The sequence below is a fragment of the Protobothrops mucrosquamatus genome, unplaced genomic scaffold (assembly GCF_001527695.2).
Source record: "Protobothrops mucrosquamatus isolate PMUCROS unplaced genomic scaffold, P.Mucros_1.0 scaffold335, whole genome shotgun sequence".
Taxonomy (NCBI): domain Eukaryota; kingdom Metazoa; phylum Chordata; class Lepidosauria; order Squamata; family Viperidae; genus Protobothrops; species Protobothrops mucrosquamatus.
This window is the reverse complement of record NW_015386673.1, coordinates 420,464-440,923: the sequence shown is the minus strand read 5'-3', so window position 1 is coordinate 440,923 and position 20,460 is coordinate 420,464. Positions and strand designations below refer to the sequence as shown.

At 36.4% G+C, this 20,460-nt stretch overlaps 1 protein-coding gene across 1 annotated transcript in view; it reads right to left on the bottom strand.

Annotated features, from left to right (window-relative positions):
- AIG1 (androgen induced 1) overlaps window positions 1-20,460 on the bottom strand; it is a 68,391-nt gene that overhangs the window by 39,692 nt on the left and 8,239 nt on the right. The window contains exons 2-3 of the mRNA XM_015815305.1: window positions 12,981-13,136; window positions 6,330-6,431 (exon numbers count right to left, since the gene is read on the bottom strand). Of these exons, the coding sequence (XP_015670791.1) occupies window positions 6,330-6,431; window positions 12,981-13,136 (258 nt within the window). The remainder of the gene's footprint in view (window positions 1-6,329; window positions 6,432-12,980; window positions 13,137-20,460) is intronic.

Here is a 20,460-nt window from a genome sequence, read left to right as displayed (position 1 = left end):
ATAAAGCAAGCGGCGGAGTCCTGCAGCTCAGAGGCGACACGGGGGGAGGGAATCGGAGCTAACCGAGGAAGGAGGCTGCTGTTTCTGCTGCCGCCGCCGCCAGCCGGGGCATAATACGGTAAATAAATACGAGCATGGGGATCCGCGTGTGAACGAAGCCCCACTCCCCCTCCCCTTTTGCTTTCGCTCTCGAGCCAGCCCTTTTTTTTTCTTGAAATTTCCCTCTTAAAATGAAGGTGCGTGTTATACGCCTGTGCGTGTTATACGCCGATAAATACGGTACCTAAAACTTCATCCCATAAGAATATAGAGTTCCACTAGAATGAATGAAGAATAAATTGCATTTGTTCATTCAACTAGATTGGGGCTCATCTTAATCTTTTCATTAATCTTATCTGGACTTCCAAAAAAATCAGTATCTTATTTATGTATTTTTTATATTTTACTCTGTTTACTCTGCAAGATTAGAAAACTAAGCAATAGAGCAGTACATTTTAGATAACTGGTATCAGCCAAAATGCTTGCTTAGTTCAAAGCTTTTAAAATGTAACACAATTTAAAATATTATTTTCTCTGATTTTAATCGCATTTTATTAAGACTAAATTTATTAAGATTTGCTGCATGGATGTACTACTCATGAGCACTGTTAAAATTGGAAGGAGAGATGGGAGATCTTCTTTCTTCATGCTGTGCTTCTTGGAGACCAGCTTTGGAGAGCTGAAGCCCTCTCAGCAACATCTGAGGCATCCCAGGGAGAATTGGTAGAAAACAAAACATATTTATTTACTAGCAAATAATTGCCAATGGATCTTAAATCAATCCCACGTAGGCATTTCTGGATTATAATAACATAAATTACAAATGTATGATGGGCCTTATTGGCGAAATATCTTTTTCTGCTTGAATAGTTACAAGTGGCAATAATATTTAGGTGATAAGGCAGCATATTTGTAAATCAACTGAATTTACTTTCATATAAACTGTTTAAAATAGCACATAAGCTAAACAGTTCTTAGAGATCAGCCAGAATAGCACTTCAAATCTACATTTGTTTTAAATTAGACCTTTTCTAACTACCCTTACCATAGAATTTGCTTCTTTATAGCTGCTACGTACTGTGCAGATTATTTCACTAAACTATTCCATGATCTAAAGATCTGCTTCTTGGTTGGCTTGTGACAGTTCAGTTCCCAACATTTTATAAATAAAGCATGGATTCCTAGCTTCAATACACAACACACTTTCTGACATTGACTTGCATTTGCCATTTAGTGGTCCTGTCACTAAATTTGAAGAGATACCTTTTAGAGAACTCAAAATAGCTACTCTAGCGGTACCCAGAACATCTATTTTAATTATAGAATTCATGCCATCTATTCAGATACATACATTTGTCCCTTAGAAACATATAAAATTATATTCAGATTTATAATTCATTTCAAAAGATATATAATAAAAGTTCTTGATGTCCACTCCAAAATCATGAATTTCTCCAAAGACTTAATATGATGTTAATGTTTTAAGAATAAAATATTCTATTAGAAATATCCCCTCCCACTTCTATGATGTACAAAGAACCAGAGTGAATTAAAATGAAAATCAGCAGTAAAGATAATATTATAGTTAAAGCATTTGAAAACATTAGATAACGATGAAACACCACAACAGCTAAATAGTTTCATAGTGACTCAAACAAAGGAACACTTGAATAAACAAAAATTGACAAGACTATTTGTTTTAAAGTTTTTTAGCAAGGCCTTGTACAGAGTTGCATATAGAAATTAATAATAGGCCCACACATTAGAATGTTCACATTATTTGTTATGAGGGGGACAATAAGGGAAAAAGCAGTCACTTCATATACTAATTATTTTAACAATTCCAGTCTACAGAAAATTGCGTTTTCCTTCCACTGCATTTCCTTGATCCTCATGAAGCATGAACATATTAAACTGCTATATCAGACACCTATATTCTTACCAAAAATGTTTGGAATTTCACACTTTCAGAGTGAAGCCTAAATAAACATATATCCTCTGAACATATATTACTTTTTCCTTCAAAATAATGCAATTAATTAACCAGCAATGTCTTTTAATCTTTAAATTTAGAGTAGTCATGAAGATGTTGTAGTCTCTAAATTATTTTTATATTGTTGTTGTTGTTAGTTGCGAAGTCATGTCTGACCCATTGCGACCCATGGACAACGTTCCTCCAGATCTTCCTGTCCTCTACCATCTTCTGGAGTTCATTTAAGCTCACTCCTACTGCTTCAGCGACTCCATCCAGCCACCTCATTCTCTGTCGTCCCCTTCTTTTATTGCCCTCAATCTTTCCCAGCATTAGGCCCTTCTCCAGTGAGTCCTTCCTTCTCATTAGGTGGCCAAAGTATTTGAGTTTCAGCTTCAGGATCTGGCCTTCTAAAGAGCAGTCAGGGTTGATCTCTTCTAGGACTGACCGGTTTGAACGCCTTGCAGTCCAAGGGACTCTCCAGCACCATAGTTCAAAGGCCTCAATTCTTTGTCGCTCAGCCTTTCTTATGGTCCAACTTTCACATCCATACATTGCAACTGGGAAAACCATGGCCTTGACTATATGCACTTTTGTTGGCAGGGTGATGTCTCTGCTTTTTAGTATGCTGTCTATTTTTATATTGGGAAGATAAAATACTGTAATCAGAAATAGGTCTTTACTGATCACTGGACTACAGGCATCCATAATCTTGCTCCTTTTGTCAAAATGATGCTCTTTCTTACTGCTACTCTACCCTCCTGCCTGCGACCTCACTGCACCAGATAGACCATGTATTAATCTACACCAGTGTTTCTCAACCTTGACAATTTTAAGGCACGTGGACTTCAACTCCCAAAATTCCACAGCCAGCAATGCTGGCTGTGGAATTCTGGGAGTTGAAGTCCACGTGCCTTAAAATTGTCAAGGTTGAGAAACACTGATCTACACTAACTGGCTGGTTTTTACTTGATTTATCACAAAATAAGATTTTATCCCATCCACTGCATTTGTAAGTACAGATAGTCCTTGTTTACCAACTGCCTCATACAGCAACCATTTCCATTACAATAGTGATGAAAAAAAGCAACTAATCCTTGTATTTATTACCCTTGCAGGTCTGTAAAGCAAAGGAAAGCTGAAGTAATATCATAAGCAGAGTTGTGATTTCATTTATCAACTGCTTCACTTAACAATTGAGTTGCCAGTCCCAATCGCAGTCACTAAGCAAGTACTATCTGTACTCCAAAGACACTCACTCTTTTTCTTACATGTTTTGAAATCTAACAATAAAGGTATTAGTTAAATTAGACTGACTTCATTTTGAAAGGAAATTTGTTTCTTACATTCTCCTGTTGTTGCTTTTATTCCCTTTCAACCCTGTTTTCTTTTTAAATTCCCCATTTAAACATCTACATTTCAGCAAAGTGTTGCATAGGTTGTTTTAATATTGTGATTCAACCACTGATTTTTTTCTATTAAAGCAACAGGTATTGAAAAAATATTATAATTCTCCTAGTTGGGATTTCACCACATATTACAGCACACATAATGAATTATTCCAAATGAATGGTCTCTCAGGTGATGACTTTGGGAAAGATTGAGTCCTCCACTCAAAAGAATGAGCAGGATATCTCTGAAATACAATGGGGCTTGATTACGATAGATATTGTGAAATGCATTCCCTCGAATGTATGGTTTTTCTTATATCCATGAATGTGATTTTAAAATACAATCTCTCACTAAAACACTTCTCATAGTTGTTATACACCATCAGACATTGTTCATCATGCAAAGCAATCAGAGACTGAATCCTGGATCTTTCTTTATGTGGAAAGATAGTTATCAACAAGTTTCTAAAGCATAGGAAGTATGTTAATAAGTTAGATTACTTATATGAGATTCTTATTATCTTATTCTGACTGGCAGCCAGTCTACAGAACTTAGCCTTAGGGTTCTTTTTCAAAATTCCTTTTTTAAAAAATCCTTTTAACTGGAGATGCCAATAAAAAAACCCAAGACTTTCACATGCAAATTATTTCTTCTGTCACTAAGTACACTCCCTTCCATTTTCAGCACCAGATGCCAACTTTTAAGAAAAGAAGATTTTGTGTTTGGCTAAAAATGTGGCAAAATAAATAAACAATAAAATAGAAGCAGTAGTTTGAATGCTTGGAACATAAGATTGATCTGGATGTAGTCATTGCCATGGCACTATAGAAGTCATGTGTCTTGATACTTAAAAAAGCAAAATTATATTAATCTATTACAAGGAGTCCTTGACTTATAACCATAGCTGAATCTGGAATTAGGATTGTTAAATGACGGTTGTAAAGTGGGTTGCCATGTGACCTGACTCAACTTTCCCAGGTGCAGTTGTTCAGTGACTGTGTGGGTCGTTATGAGGATAGAGCAAAAGAACTGCCTATCAAAGAAGGCTGGCAGCTCCCCTCTGTGTGCAGAATGGAACTACAGTGCTCGGTTGGAGAAAAAAGAAGCTTGGATTGTTGTGCTCCAAGCTTTCTTAATCCAGCCCAGTGCTTCAGTTCCTCTTCTGCTTGCTGGAGAGATTCTGTTCCAAAAACAATCCATCGGGCAGCATTTTTGCTCTCAGACCAGCTGGGTGAAAAAGGTCCCTTGCAGGGGACTTTTGCCCAACCTGTTTGAGAGCAAAAGACAAAAGACATGTGAGACAGAATCTCTCTACCAAACAGTGCTCTCTTGAAAGCTGGCTGAAAAATGTCTGTCCTGAAATCCAAGGAAAATCCAGGTTGCGACCTTCTCTGCCAGCTTCTCTGCTCCTTCTGGTTAAGCCAGTAGGGAAGATCACAGATAGCGATCACTTGATCTCAGGGCACCCAAAATGTCCAGATCACATTCAATTAACTGTGGGGGCGCTGCAATAATTGTACATTTGTGTGTGGGTCCCTTCGTTCAGGCCTGTCATAATTGCAAATGGTCACTGAATGAATGGTTGTTAAATGAGGGCTACCTATATAATATGCTCTGCAATTTTTATATGATGGGATGGGGGATTCTAAATACTAACTTAATATATAAATAAATAAAATGCATCCTCTTGGATTCTTTCACATAGCCTTACCTAACATTGAAAAATCATCTATTGTCTTTGATTTACAATCACAAAAGGGAGCAGAATTTCCATTGTCGAGCAAGGCAGTTGTTAAGTGAATTGAACCTAACTTTATGACTTTTGCCAGAGTTGTTAAGTGAATCACTGCGCACAGTGAATCACACAGTTGTTAAGTGAATCTGTCTCTCCCCCCCCCCACACACACACTAACTTTGCTTGTCAGAAGCTAGGTGGTAAGATCACGCAAATAGTGATCATATGAATCCAGGATGGTACAACCATTGTAAATACATGCCAAGTGCATGAATTTTGATCATGTGACCATAGGAATGCTGTGAGGGTTGTAAGTGTGAGGACTAGTTGTAAATCACTTTTTTCAGTGCCACTCTAACTGTGAATGGTCGCTAAACGAATAGTTGTAAGCTGAAGACTACCTGAATCACAGAAGCTTCTTGTGGGAGGAGTTAAGATAAAAAAAAATGAATTCCACTGTTTCAGTGGACATCTCTATGAATCTGAGACACTCTGCAGAAATATACATTTCTGTAAGAAGCTAATTGTTAACATGTTTTTAAATATTTGTACTAAGACCTTAAATAGTTTTTAATATTGAGAAACAAAATACAGTGTAAAGGTGTTTCAAAATGGAGTAAAGATATTCATTTCAGATAGTTAAAACATAAAATCATGAATACAATAAAAATATTCAGTAAAGAAATAAAGTTTTCATAAATAGGGGAAATATCGAGCCTTTTCTTCTAGAATTTTTGAAAATTGGGAAGGGAGGGAAATGAAGTTGTTTTTAAAATGAATACTTTGATAATACTTTGTCACCATTAATGGGACTTGTGCTCGTTTTAGCAGCACATATATTAACATTTGAATAATACCATTAATGGGAACTAATGTATTATGCATATTTTATAAATAATCATGTTTGAAACTTGGGAGATTTAACAGCTGTGTAATAACTTTGTGATTTCACATTTGTCTGTGGCCTTAATTTTGGCAAAACTAATTCCCTATTGATATTAATAGTAAGTGACAATAAGCTATTGTAGAAAAGTTACTCCTTTAAAAATATATCAGATATTTTTCTGCTATTATATTGTACCATAGACATCCATGAACATTTCATATAATGTATTTCAATATCTAGAGATGAAAAAAATGATTTTTTTTCTTCACATTCTTTAAAAGAAACAACAGTGTTTTCGTACTTACCATTCCATGATTCAGCCAAGTTGGTATAAAATTATCAAGGAGCTTGGGGTAAACAAGTTCTCTGTCATAGATATAGATGCTCCAAAACATTAGCACAACAAACTGGGGCAAAGAGAAAAGAATACATATATATGTATATAGAGTCATATTTTTACAGTAAGAATTACATTTTATTAGTATCAACCATCAACCAATTACTACTGTTCTGTTGTGTGTACTTTTAGTGTACAAACTAGTTTAAATCTAGGTTGGCTAGCTTATAGATATATGTAGGTAATCTTCACTTAGCAATGGTAATTGGACTGGCAACTCCATTGTTAAGGACGATTGTAGTTGCAGCAATTTTAGTTGTCATTGTTAAGTTAATTCCACATGGCTGCTAGGCATTACATCACATGACCTCCATTTGCAACCTCCTGCCAGCTTCTCAATTGACTTTGCTTGCTGGAAGCTTGCACTGAAAATTGCTAGTGGTGATCATGTGACTGAAGGATGATACAATTGTTATAACTGTGAGCCAGTTGCCAAGTATCTGAATCACTATCACATGATTGTGATAACTGCAACGATAAGGACTGATTGTAAGTCTCCTTGTTCAGTGATGTGGTAAATTTGAATGACTGCTGAATGAATGGTCACTTTTTTCAATGTTGTCGTAACTTTGAATGGTCATTAAAACGAATGGTCATAAATCGAGGGTTATCTGTATTCATTATTATACTACGATCTATATTGTATGCAATTAGAGTAATATTCTGGATTACAGTAGTTTCCTCTAAACCACAAATAACCTATTAGATTTGGTGCATTAGTGTCATGTATGAACTAACTGAATCTCAGCAGATTCATCCATCTAAACAGAAATACTTTAAGTACCGAATTATACTATACAAGTATCACAGTTTATCCTTGCTCAATGCAGTTTATACTCAGAGTAGCCATGAACAATGAGCCTGGGAAATATGTGAACCCTATGTATTCTAATGTAAGATGCTGAGTTGCATACTTGAGATATGTTTGATAGCAGCACATTAACTATAAAGATCTTATAAAACAATGCTAGACATAGTACAGATAATTGTTGACTGACAATGGAATTGGGATTGGAATTTCTGTTGTTAAGCAATTGAGTCTGCTTAGCAATGGCAATCATGTTGCCATCATTAGTATCATTAGGTGAGGCAACTTCCTACTGGCAACCTGCAATCAAAGTCTGTGGAGAAGCCTGGAGGAAGTTGCAAGTCCCAGGCCAAGGTGTATAAGAGGCATGGATGGCATGGTTAGGATTCACAAAAGTGCGAGGGGGAACAAGAAAGGCATGGTGTAGTTTGAAGAGTGTGTGCATGGGTGCGTATGAGGCATAGTGAGGGTCCAGAAGGGTGTGCAAGACATATGGCATGGGTCACGAAAGAGAAAGCGCATGAAGATGCGAGGAGGTGAATGAGAGGTGCTACGCATATCAGGAGGGTATGCAGTGAAGCACGAGAATATGCGACAGGCACTACACAGATCAAGGAGGATATGCATGGCACAGATCAGAGAGGGTGCACAAGGGTGTGCACGAAAGGGGCTGTGTGGGTTAGGGAGGGTGGGTAGGATTATGTGGGTGGCTAGGACAATATGTGTGCAGAGGACCTGGAGAGGGTGTGTTGGTTGGGGAGATTTAACCCTGCCAATTGTGACTTTCCCTGTCAAGACTCCCAGATAGATAAGGATTTTGGCTTATTTTTCCAAAATTCAGTGTTAACATTTGAGGGTTTTCTAGTTTCAACTACTGAACAACCTCTAGGTTTTCTGTGGACTTTAGATCCGGAGTCTGATTTGGTCATTCTAAAACGCTGAATTTGTTCTTCTCCTGTTCTCTTGCAGCTTTGCGTGTATGTCTGGAATCAGTGCACGACTTATTTATGCTTTCGCTTATGATTGGTTAGCTGATATTAGGGAAGTTTATGCTCTAAGCCAGAAATCCATTTAAGAGCTGATGCAGATGCACATATGCCACACTTGTCATACTTTCCTAAAAAAACTAAAGCTAAAAAAGCTGTGCCTTTTCCTGCCTTGCATAGTAACTCTATGATCCTAGGAAAGTAGGTGTTTGAATTATTGCATCCTTAAATCAAAAGTATATTTTCTGTGATGAAGTCAAAACTGTGAGAGCATAGGAAGAGAGGAAGCTTCTTTAAGGAGGTGATGACAAATGTGGAAGGCATACCAACACAAACTTTAAAATACAGCAGATCATTACTTAATATTATCCTGTGGAATTTTCTACTATAAAGCAAATTCATGCTTTCTTTAATGATGGCAGGTTACACCAGTCCTGAGGCAGCAAAGCATATTCCATATACCATGACAATATTACTTCCATGCCTAGCAGCTGGTACCTTTTTATTGCAATACTTGGTTTCTGCCAGACATAATGACACTTATATAGTCTGAATGGTTCTACTTTTGATTCTGGAACATTAATCCAAAAAACTGGAGGATGGGGTCATCTATTTGCTTTATGGCAAACTACCGAATAGTATCCATGTTGTCATTAGTGAGCCATGGCTTCCACTTGCTATTTTTCCATGAATCTTATTTTTAATTAGTGTTCTTCTGATAGTGCAAACCAAATCCACAGTCCATAGTTAACCGTGAAAATCCCTGAATGTTTTCCTGGGCTTCTTTATGACTTCTTTGTGACTGGAAAAATTTGTTAGCTCTTGGAGTGATTTTGATCACATAATCCATTTCAAGATTGTGTCTCTTAATTCTGTATCAATGAAATCTAATCCAGATCTTTAGAAATTGTTTTGTAAATATTTCCAGGCTGACAGGCATTGCTTTTTTACAGAGTTCTACAGATATTGTGTTCCTCTAGATCAGTGGTTCTCAACCTGTGGGTCGGGACCCCATTTGGGGTCGATCGACCATTTCATGGGGGTCGCCAAGCAAGGCTGTCCGCCATTTTTTTTGTCCGCCATTTTTCCCCCTTTTCCGGCGGGTGCCTTACCTCCCTTGGGCTGGGCCAGCTGGTGGTCGGCCTGCTCTGTCTCTGCTGCTTGCCAGCTACACCTCGGCCTGCGCAGGGGGCGGAACCACGCATGCGCAGCACTCCAGGGCAGGGAAAGTCCTCGACTTACAACCGGTTGGGTAGTCCTCGACTTACAACCGGTTTAGTCCTCAACTTACAACCGGTTTAGTCCTCGACTTACGACCGGTTGGGGTCACGGCATTAAAAACATAACTTATGATGTAAGGAGGCAAAATTCATGAGATTTGTATAGGACTAGGCTGACTCATATCAGCTCTGTTTTAAGAGGAACTCACACAACTGAATTAACTAAGCTAGGTGATTACTTTTCATATTTATGTATTACACATTGGATGTAGTATGTGAAACTAGCACCAAACTTTGGTAATATTTAGTCACCCAGACTCCTGTTATACATCACTTGGGCCCACATGAAGATTTAACAGTGAAGATCATATTAAACAAAAGCATTAAAAAAAGAAACTTCCAGTGCTAGATTTCAAAAAGTAAATCTGATATTAATGGATGATTTTAAAAAGCTTGCATGCATTTGAATATTTTGTGAAGCACAGAAAGCATACTGACCTTGCCAATGAAGTAAAAGTGGAAAAGACAGGAATTTCCATCTGTCCCTAAATAAAGTCAGCCAATGAAAGCAACATTGGTTGCAACCATCTGGTGCTCCAGGTGGCAAGAACTTCTTTAATGAAACAGGTAGGTTCAAAAAGCAGGCTTAAGCAAATGATTCTAATTTTAGTCAAGTTGCCCATTCAACATTTCTTAAAACTCAACAACATCCCATTGCCTAAAAATCTAAATGTCCCAATATATAATTGACATAATTACTAAAAAATAGATCTGGATCAAAACAATTCCTTAAGATGTATCAACTCTAGAAATCTAGAAAAATATAATAAAATATTTCACACTTCTCTTTGGTTCCCCCTCTCTTGCCGTTGCAGGCTTTTTTATTCTGCCAAAAGTTTCACTGATTCTTTGCTTTCCCTATTTATGATTCTTTACCTATATTTTCATTATTTGTTCAATTTTTTTAACATAGCTTTCTAAAATTTCATTCAGACATAACTGTCTCCAATTACAATGATAGTATTAAAACGTGTTTTTTTAAGAAACTGCACCTATTAGAGTTTACGGCTTCATCTCAGAAAGTAGAAAAGGACTTTGTGTGCAGCAAAACTCTTTTAATGAACAAAAGCCTTCTGAATGTGCATAATGAATGAAATTGAAAATGCAAAATATACAAAATTGATATACAAAATGATACCTTAGTAAAAATATACAAAGATGATATACCAAGTTATGTAGCTATGCCCAGTTCAGTGACTGTTCAAAGTTAGGACGGCACTGAATGAGTGGTATTTAAACCAGTTCTTGAAATTTTGGATGTCACAGCACTCACACAGACAAATGATCGGATTTGGGCATTTGGCAACCAGTTCACACTTATCATAGTTGCATCATCCCACAATCACGTGATCGCCATTGGTAACCTTCCCTGCCAGCTTCCCAGAGGCAAAGTCCCAGAGATCTCATACTCCATAGCACCCACTCCACCACAGCCTGCTCTTAATACCATGCACTGACCTGCAGCAACTTCTCTACTTGCAGCTCTCACCAACCTGCCTATGCTCCCTACCGCCCGCCTGTAGCCCCTGCTGGTTTGCCCACACTTCTTTAGGACCATGAATTCATTTTAAGGAGAAATTAGAATGAGGTGTTTCAATCAATTGTATTTTCAGCAGGTATGAGTGTGGGAAGTTTTGCCTTACTTAAAGTACAGACTTCTGACTATTCATTAACTAAGTCTGATCTTCATAATACAGATACATAGGAGAGTGACTTGAACAAAGTAACATTTCTGAGGAAACAGCTATTGAGGCTCACTAGGCTGTAAAAAGTTACAAAATCATTTCCAAAGCGTTTGGACTCCATCAGTCCACTATCAGGAAGATCATTTACAGATGGAGGCCATTCAACACCAATGTTATCCTCCCCAGAAGATCACACCAAGAACAAAACATATAATAATCCAGGAGCTTTCAAAGAAACCCAGAGAGAGCTACTACTCTTCAAAAAGAGCACTGTTGCCAGTCTACAGTTTGCAAAACACCATGTGTATAAGCCAGAAGGTTACTGGAAAAGTGTTCTGTAGAAAGATGAGACCAAAAATAGAAAAATTTTGGTGTGAATGAAAAGTATTATGTTTGACAAAAGGCAAACCCTATTCCAGTGTAAGAAGCTATCTGTGAAATATGATGGTGGTAGTATCATGGTTTGGATCTGCTTTTCTGCCTCTTGAGGACTAGGACAACTTGCCATCAATGATCATGAGATATCAGTGGAATGGGATGGCAACCATGAACTCTGAATTGCACCAAAAAATTCAAAGGAAAATGTCAGGGTATCTGTGAACTGAAGCTGAAAATGGGTCATGTAGCAAGACAATAACCTTAAATAGATGAGTTGTACAACCAAAGCAGAAGAAATAAATATTTTGGAAAGGCTAAGTCAAAATCCTGACTTTAATCCTATAGATCAGTGGTGGCGAACCTATGGCACGGGTGCCAGAGGCGGCACTCAGAGCCCTCTCTGTGGGCACGTGCACCGTCGCCCCAGTCCTAGGCCTTCAGCTGGGTTTTATAAAACCTTTTCGCTTTAGGCCTCTGCTGCCGTGTGCAAAAAAAAAAAAAGGTTCAATCAGTCAATTTCAACTTCTTGCGGGAAAAAAAAAGATCTTGCAAAGTTGGAATTGATTGATTGAACTTTTTAGTCCCACCCAGTCTGCCGTTACCACCACAGCCACGCCCACCCAATGGGCCACGCCCACCCAATGGGCCACGCCCACACAATGGGCCACACCCACTCAGCACTCAATGATGCATAAGTGGGTTTTGGGTTGCAGTTTGGGCACTCGGTCTCTAAAAGGTTCGCCATCACTGCTATAGATTAAGAGTAATTGGAAATCTTTAGCTGCAAGGGAGCACACTAGTAACTGAAAGCAAAGATTCACATACTTTTACCACAAATATGTAGCTTTGGATTATTTTCCTCAATGAATAAATGAACAAGTCTAATGGTTCTGACTCATTTTTTTAATTACATTCTCTTTAGTTTTAGAACTTGTGTAAAGAACAGATCATGTTTTAAGTCATGATGCTGAATTTTTGAAAATTAAAAACAATTCACAAACATTTAAGCACTCTATGCTCTTTTGCTGTTCTATTTCTCTGACAAATGCACTTTATATTGATTATCAGTACTTTTAATTGTTTTAATCATTATTTTTATATTACATGTGAACTTGGAGGCATGACATAGATATAAATTATACATTTAAAGCTGGAAAATACAGTTCCTTTTTCTATATAGCAATCCTATATTGCCCACACTGAACTTATGTACTAAACATTTTTGTTAATATAATTACACTGAATGACTAAATAGAAATACTTATAAATGCAATAAATAAATGGCACTTTTAATATATAAAATTGCACTGGTGACTATGAGCTTTTCTTTAAACAACTGATATTTTAAAAACAGATTAAAAACCAAGAACCAACCAAGAACTCTAAATTGAAAGGAAATTCCTTTCTTTTCATGGTACTTACAACCCCAATGGGAAAAGCTAAGACAGCCATCATCCAGTCACGTAGGGAGATGAGTTTTCTTAGTTGCCTTTCTTGTTCTTGGCTGTCATTTCCTTTAGTCAGAAGGCTGGAAAGATCAGTCAGAACACAGATCCCAAAAAAGACTGCTTGAACAACCTGCATTAGAAATATCAACATATTGAAACATAAATATCTTTCTCAATAATATCATTTTTAGCTGCAGATCCTTTGTAGTGGTGGTGACATTTGGCAGCAGGGAATTTATTGAGCTTTAAAAATGCCCAGGCTGGATATTGTGCAGGCGTACTCTGAAGCCTTGCTTCATAAAAAATAGAAGGAACTATAATCTTTACTATCCAGAGTAACTCTGGCTTAATAGTCAAACACTTTTTCTAATATGCAATGAAAATGTATTATTCTCATTTTCTGCTCTATCAAGTATAAGTGCATTTCTTTATACAGTGTTGGAAGCATTTAGCAAGAATGGAAAGGTAGACAGGATATGTGCATTTATCCTGAACTCTTCCTCTTCAGTTATGGTATTAATGCCAATTCTGAAAACAAGGGCCAGTCTGGCATCATTCTGAAAAAAAAATTATACTGTCTATCTCTGTGGATATTTTTCTCACTTAATGTACCAACATTACATTTCTGGTCCCCACTGTCAACAACATCTTTGCACTTTTGCCATGTATTAAAAAAAAACATAAAACTCACCCTGACATCTACTCAAGTAACCATCACCTTTTATTTTAAAAAGCTCTAAATTATTTGCTAACTGCTGTTTCTTCTGCTTCTTCTGAACTGTAAGTACAACATCTGCCCTATTACTTTCCATGTCCTGGAAGGCAGGAAAAAAAGGCAGGGCATTTTTATCCATTTAGAAAATATGTGTTTATGTGGAATATATTTTTACTAGATTATATTTCATATTATCTTTTCTAAAGTTTAATTTTGCTTGACTTCTATTCAGCACATACAATTATTTTGAATTAAATATATTTTATATTATACACAATACTAGAGCTGTGATTAGTGATATATCCTAGATTACGGGTGTCAAACTCGCTGCGTCATGTGACGTGTTGCGACGTATTGTGACTTTTTTCGCATTGCCGGAGCTGGGGTGGGTGCAACCTCCGCATGATGCAACCGGCCCACGGGCTGGCAGTTTGACACCCCTGTCCTAGACCATCTGCCAAGCATCAATTAATAATAGGAAAGGCCATCAAAAAGCTAGGTAAACTTTGGCTTCACTTGTTGAGCAAGGAAAGAAACATTTATCACAGATATTTATACTAAGTTGTACTTATGGATTAAGTTTACAATATCTTGAAAACTCTATCATGTTTTAAAATAAATAGTTCACTCAATCAAAAAGCAATGATTTAGAGAAGTCTCTGATAAGTAGCAGACAAATTATTTATGTGAAAATTCTAAAATATACAGAATACATCTCATGGTCCAAAACAAAGTGGCTTTTCTAATTAATGTTAAGTAAAATGAAGACAAGATTTTGTCCTATTAGGATACCTCTGTAACATCAGAATGTTAAACCTATAGCTGTTTGAATAAAAATTATTTATTACCTTTTTCCTTATCTTGTCATATTCAAATGATTCTTGGTTGTATTTTCATATATTCCTGGGAGCTTTAAAAATTTAGGAAGACAAAAGGTCTGGATAAAACTACATTACTATATAAAAACAACACATCCATGTTGTTACCAGGAGTCCATATTCGATGGGGGGAAAGGGAAATTAATTTAACTGGTATTTGCCACACACTAGCTGTACAGCAATTCAAGAAGTGTTGTTTATGTTACAAGACTGTTTAATGCTTGCTTTTCTGACCTTTCTGGAATACTTCACTTATTATCCTCTTGCTCAGTTATTTTTATCCAATTTTCATCTACTCACCTCAGCTTGCGGATTATGTCTCAATTTCATACTGAGCTAGTCTTCTCTATTAATTTATTAATGCAGATCTTAATCACTATAAATACAGCATAAGGTATTACTAAAATCATGTAGCCATCTTTGCACTAGTTGAATAAATATAAAATAATAATAAACAAGAACATCCATAAAGCTGGAGACCACTTTTATGTCTGAGACACTGTATCAAGTAACTTCAGAAGCAATTAGAGAAACACCAAAGATGCCAGATTTCCAGACTCTTAGCCTTGGGAGCAGTGCTTTTTTTGTAAAAAAAAAAAAAAAAAAAGGGAACTCACACATGTCATACAACCTGCATTGCCTACCCTACAAGGTTCCATCCAAAAAAGGTGCCGGAACTCCGTTCTGGGCGTTCTATGACAAAAAAAAGCCCTGCTTGGGAGTATGATATGGAATTCCTAAAGCCATTCACAAAGAATCTACAGCAATATGACCCCCAAAATTATCATATGCTTTGACTGTTCATTCCTAATTAACCCAGTAATTTTAGAAAATACTGTTTCCAGCAAGATTTCCCTGTGACGTGATTTACATTTATTAATTTTAGCCATCAAATACCTTTAATTTTGATTTTGTTATCTCTGATTTTTGGATCCATACTTTGTACATCATCAGGAAATAAAACTTTTATGCATGTATTTAATTAGCCAAACTGGAAAAAGCAAAATACAGTACAAATAATTTGGACTCTTCTGACAAAATTCATCTATGTCTCCAGTTCTATAATATCAGAATGCATGCAACTGAATAGGAAAAGGATCCAATACTATTGAATACTACTAAAATCTCCATAAGGATTTACTAGAAAAAAATCATTTGGTCTTTTTTAGATATTTAGAAATGAAACAAAATCTACATGCAGAGACAAACCTAATGCAGAATAACATTAAACATGAACCCAAATGACTCAATCCAGCTTTGTAAAAATGCAAGCATCTTTGCATAGTAGATAATATTTCTCCTCCTTAACTTATTTCAAGTTTGTTTGTTAGTATCCTGCCTTTATTTTTAAAAATAACTCAAGGTGGCCAACAAGTCTAATGCACTTTCCTTCTCCTATTATCTCTATAACAATAACCCTGGGAAGTGTATTGGGCTGAGAGAGAGTGCCTGGCCCAAAGTCACCCAGCTGGCTTTCCTGGCTAACCTACACACACAAATACACACACGCGTGCGCACGCGCGCACACACACAAAGAGTTTCCAGTCAATAAATGCTCATCCTATCCAAATAGCAACTTCTGTCACTACAACAGGAAACCAACAAAAATAATACATCTATTATAATAAGAATACTTATGCCTTGTTACAAATACTAAATTACAAACATTGTGATATCATTAAGACCTAAAGAGGCAATCATGAAAATTAACATGCTTAAAAATTGTTGTCAGAACAAATCCGCAGATCAAATATCCATAAATTACGAACCTGTGCTATAACAGCTATAGTAATTTTGACTGAAACATTTGCCCAGATTAGCTATTTCAGTAACATATTCATGAGAGAAATTGTTATCCCTCAAGATCATAAACAATTTTTAAATTTTATAATTAAGCCCCATATTCTATCTGTTTTCTATATCAACAATAATTTGCCATTATAAGCTGGAATGTATCCTATTTAAAAGTGGAAAAGCAGCATGTCAATATATTGGGAAGTAATCTAGTATTTCCCAACTAAAGCAGAGGCTACCAAAATGTTTGCTCCTCAGAGCAAATTCCCCAGTGCAACCACATTACTACCACATCTTTAAAAAGATATTAGATCCCTTTTAACATTAGCAGTTACTATTTTAACTACCATTCTTGATGTGTTTTCATAACTTGCAATAATGATCCTTCACACTCATAAAATGGTAAAAGAGTATCATATTTAACCAAAAGCCATATTTAACAAAAGACGATAGAAGAAATTCTGTTTCATCTTCCAGACCTCTTCTCTCCGTTTTTGAGTGCAATAGGTCAAAGAATATGGAGGTCTCAAAAAGATGGAGGAATAATATCTCAGAGAAAAGAAAAATAAGTAAACTAGAAAGGGAACTAGGTGGCATTTCCCATTTACTTAGAAGTCTATCTTCATGAATATATATATATTTCCACCATCTAGTGGCAACCTTGTTAGTACTACTTTGTAAATTATCATCAGCTTAAATATCTACATACATATAGGGAAAACAAAGTATCATAATTGACCATAAGAATATTAATTAAGAGAACTGCAAGGGCTTGTTCAGACAATCACAAAGAGTCAAGAATGATTTCGACTCATATTTATTGGTCATATATATCAGAATGTTTTTGATATTTTGACTTAACATTATTAATATTTAAAGACTGATAGCAAAACAAAAGCCAGATTGGTGTAGTGGTTACAGACCCTAGGCTTGAAACTGGAAGACTGAAAGTGCTACTCCTGCCTTTGATATGAAGTCAGCTGGGTAACTTTTGACAATCACTTTCTGTCTCAGCCTTAGTAAAATGACAGTGCAAACCACTTCTGAAAAATGTTAAGAAAATGCTAAGAAAACGGGGGGGGGGGGGGGNAGAGGTTATGAATAAATTAAACAGGTGTTTACCATACCAGATATTATTTATCTTAATTAGAAATACAACACTCTCCATTTAAAGTATATATTAGAATACAAGTATATATTAGAATGCCTGAATACATTATTTGAGAACTCAGACTTGAACTAAATTTTACCTTCTGGATTTTTTTTTAAATTGAACCTAGGAAAATTCCAAGTACGTTAATTTCCAAGCACATTCAAAAATACACATTCAAGCAAAATCTGGGCAATCTAATTTATTTTAAGAAGCTGTTATGAATGGTAATTCGGTAAAGATATGAAGGGTTCTGTAACTGGAACAAAAAGAAATTGTTTAGCCTAACTATTGCTATCTCGCTTTTGTAATCAGCGTTTGCATTAGGGACAAATTTCATGCAAGCGTGGGAAAAAATGTACATGGATGGGATGTACTGAAGGAGGGAATAAGGGAGTGTACAGGAATGATTGATGTGTTCCTTATGATGCAATGGCTCTGTTGTCTGATTTCCATTGGCTAACAAAGTTTATAAAGCAATGCTACTAACTTTCTAAGGTGTCGGATGTAACTCTGTCAGCGTTCCAGGTTGTACATGGATGGGATGTACTGAAGGAGGGAATAAGGGAGTGTACAGGAATGATTGATGTCTCCCTTATGATGCAATGCCTCTATTGTCTGATTTTCATTGGCTAACAAAGTTTATAAAGCAATGCTACTAACTTTGTAAGGTGTCGCACTTCTGGATGTAACTCTGCCAGCGTTCCAGGTTGTTTGCCACCCATCTGTTTTATTTGATCAATTAATGCAATGTTTCCTCAAGAAGCCTCAGTTTGAGTTGTCTGATTAGACTTTTAATGGTATCTCAAATTTAAGTAAGGGTCAGGAACCTTACAGATATGTAGACATTTAATATGCTATTGCCACGCTGTACAAGGCAATTGACCAAAAATAACTAATTCCTTTTCAAAAGGAATCTCAAAAGAACTGTTAAAATTAGTAAATTTCTTTTGCAGATGAAATCAAAATACCACGGTCAAATATTTTAAAGTGTGTTGCTTTGTGAAACAGCACAAAGCCAAATAACTGAATAGTATATTATGATGCATAATTATGCAAACCCAATGTGCAACATCAAAATGCAGATGGTTGATGTCTCTAAAACTCTGTAGATTTAGTGTCCCTATTCCCAGAGAGACAAAACTGATATCCTTAACATGATGCTTGTTCATTTCTGTATCAAAGCATAAATGTATCATATCAGAATATCTTTGTAATGCAGTATGTAAGAGAAAAAGGGACAATTTATTTTCATGTATATTCTATGAGCCTCTGAAATCATCCAAAATAAGTCAAACCTATCCAAACTCACTTCCATTCATTTTCATTTTCAATGGTTTTTGTCTTCCTATTATTATTTTAATTTATGTTACTGTACATAGTGGCCAAGAGGATGCATTTGGGGATGAGTAAGATAATATCCCAATATTGCTTCTAGCAAGTAAGCATGGCAGGTTTGATACTGGATAGCCTTTTCCTCTGTGTCTGTACCTCCTTCCAATAACTCTAATTATTTCCTTTTAGTGGTAAATTGCCCTATATGTAGCTTTAATAGAAATTCCTGTGAAAAATACAGAAAATTCTTCAGTTCACTTATCTACAGCATGCGTAATTTTATGCAATTTATTGTACTCCCTCACTTGCCTTCTTTCTTAGCTAGAAAGACTTAAATATTCTGTTTAGCAAAATGCCAGTGGAGATTTATCAATTTTACAAATTATCAAAGCTCTGGAGGTATGAAGAAAGATCTGCTAAAAATAAAACTGTAAAATTATAATTTGGTTATGATGAAAGGAAGAATGCTATCAAATTAGAAGATTGCTCATAAGTTGCAGATTTGCACACTACAATTTACACTTCTTCGAGCAAGTATGTAAAATTGGTTTATCCTGTTGGGAAACCATTATTCTACCAAAGAATACAATTTACTAGACATTAAACTCTATAGGAAAAGCTCAGTCTGATGCTTCCTTCATCATATATTTGTTTTCTGCCCCGATCATTTATGAAGACTACCAATGTATTGTTAAAATATTAAAAATAAGTTACAATAAAGTCTCCTCTGATCTGAGCTTGACTCCCTATGACTTCATTGAGAGATTCATACAATTTTCTTGATAACAATTTGGAAGTGATTTGCCATAACTTTCTACTGGGATGTATTTTTGTCTTTCCTGCCTACCCCACAGGTCTGATACTATGTGCAGGTCACCTAAGTACCAGCTAGTCTTGATCCTACTTAGCTAGGTCAAAAATGTGCTGTCACCTACTGAGAAAGCAAAAAGTTATCTTTATGAAATGTAGTTATTTCCCCCCTTTTTTCTAAACAATTTAACACAATTTAACATGGATCACTTTCTCAGCAAGAGAGTCCAGCCTCAAATAATTGAAAAGAAGACATCAATACAAGGTCATCATGGTCACCTACAGGCAGTTTTTTTCAGAGAAAGGGGTTTACTTATTTACTTATCCATTATATTTATATAAGTTGGCCAGTGATGGGATTCAGCCAGTTCGCACCACTTCGGCAGAACCGTTAGCTAATTTTTTGTTGCCCAGGCCCAGAATGGATTTCTGGAAACGGCATCCACACAGAGAACTGGTTGTTCACATATTTGAATCTGAAGTTGGCCAAATCACATATATATGATTCTGGGCAACTCACACACTTAAAAATAGAAATCAATAAATAGTAAATAAACAACTGAAATAAAAGCCTTCTGAGACTTCCGGTGGCAGGCGCCTTCGCTGGACGCAGCTGTTTGCTGCTCCCGCCTGTTTCTGCGTAAAAGCCGTTTTGACAGCCTGCATCAGCTGTCAAACGGCTTGATACCTTTCCCCTGGGCATAGGGGGAAAGGTGAGCTGCCCGAGGTAGGAGTTGAGTTCCCGAGTCGTCCCTTGTGGACGATGTAGGTG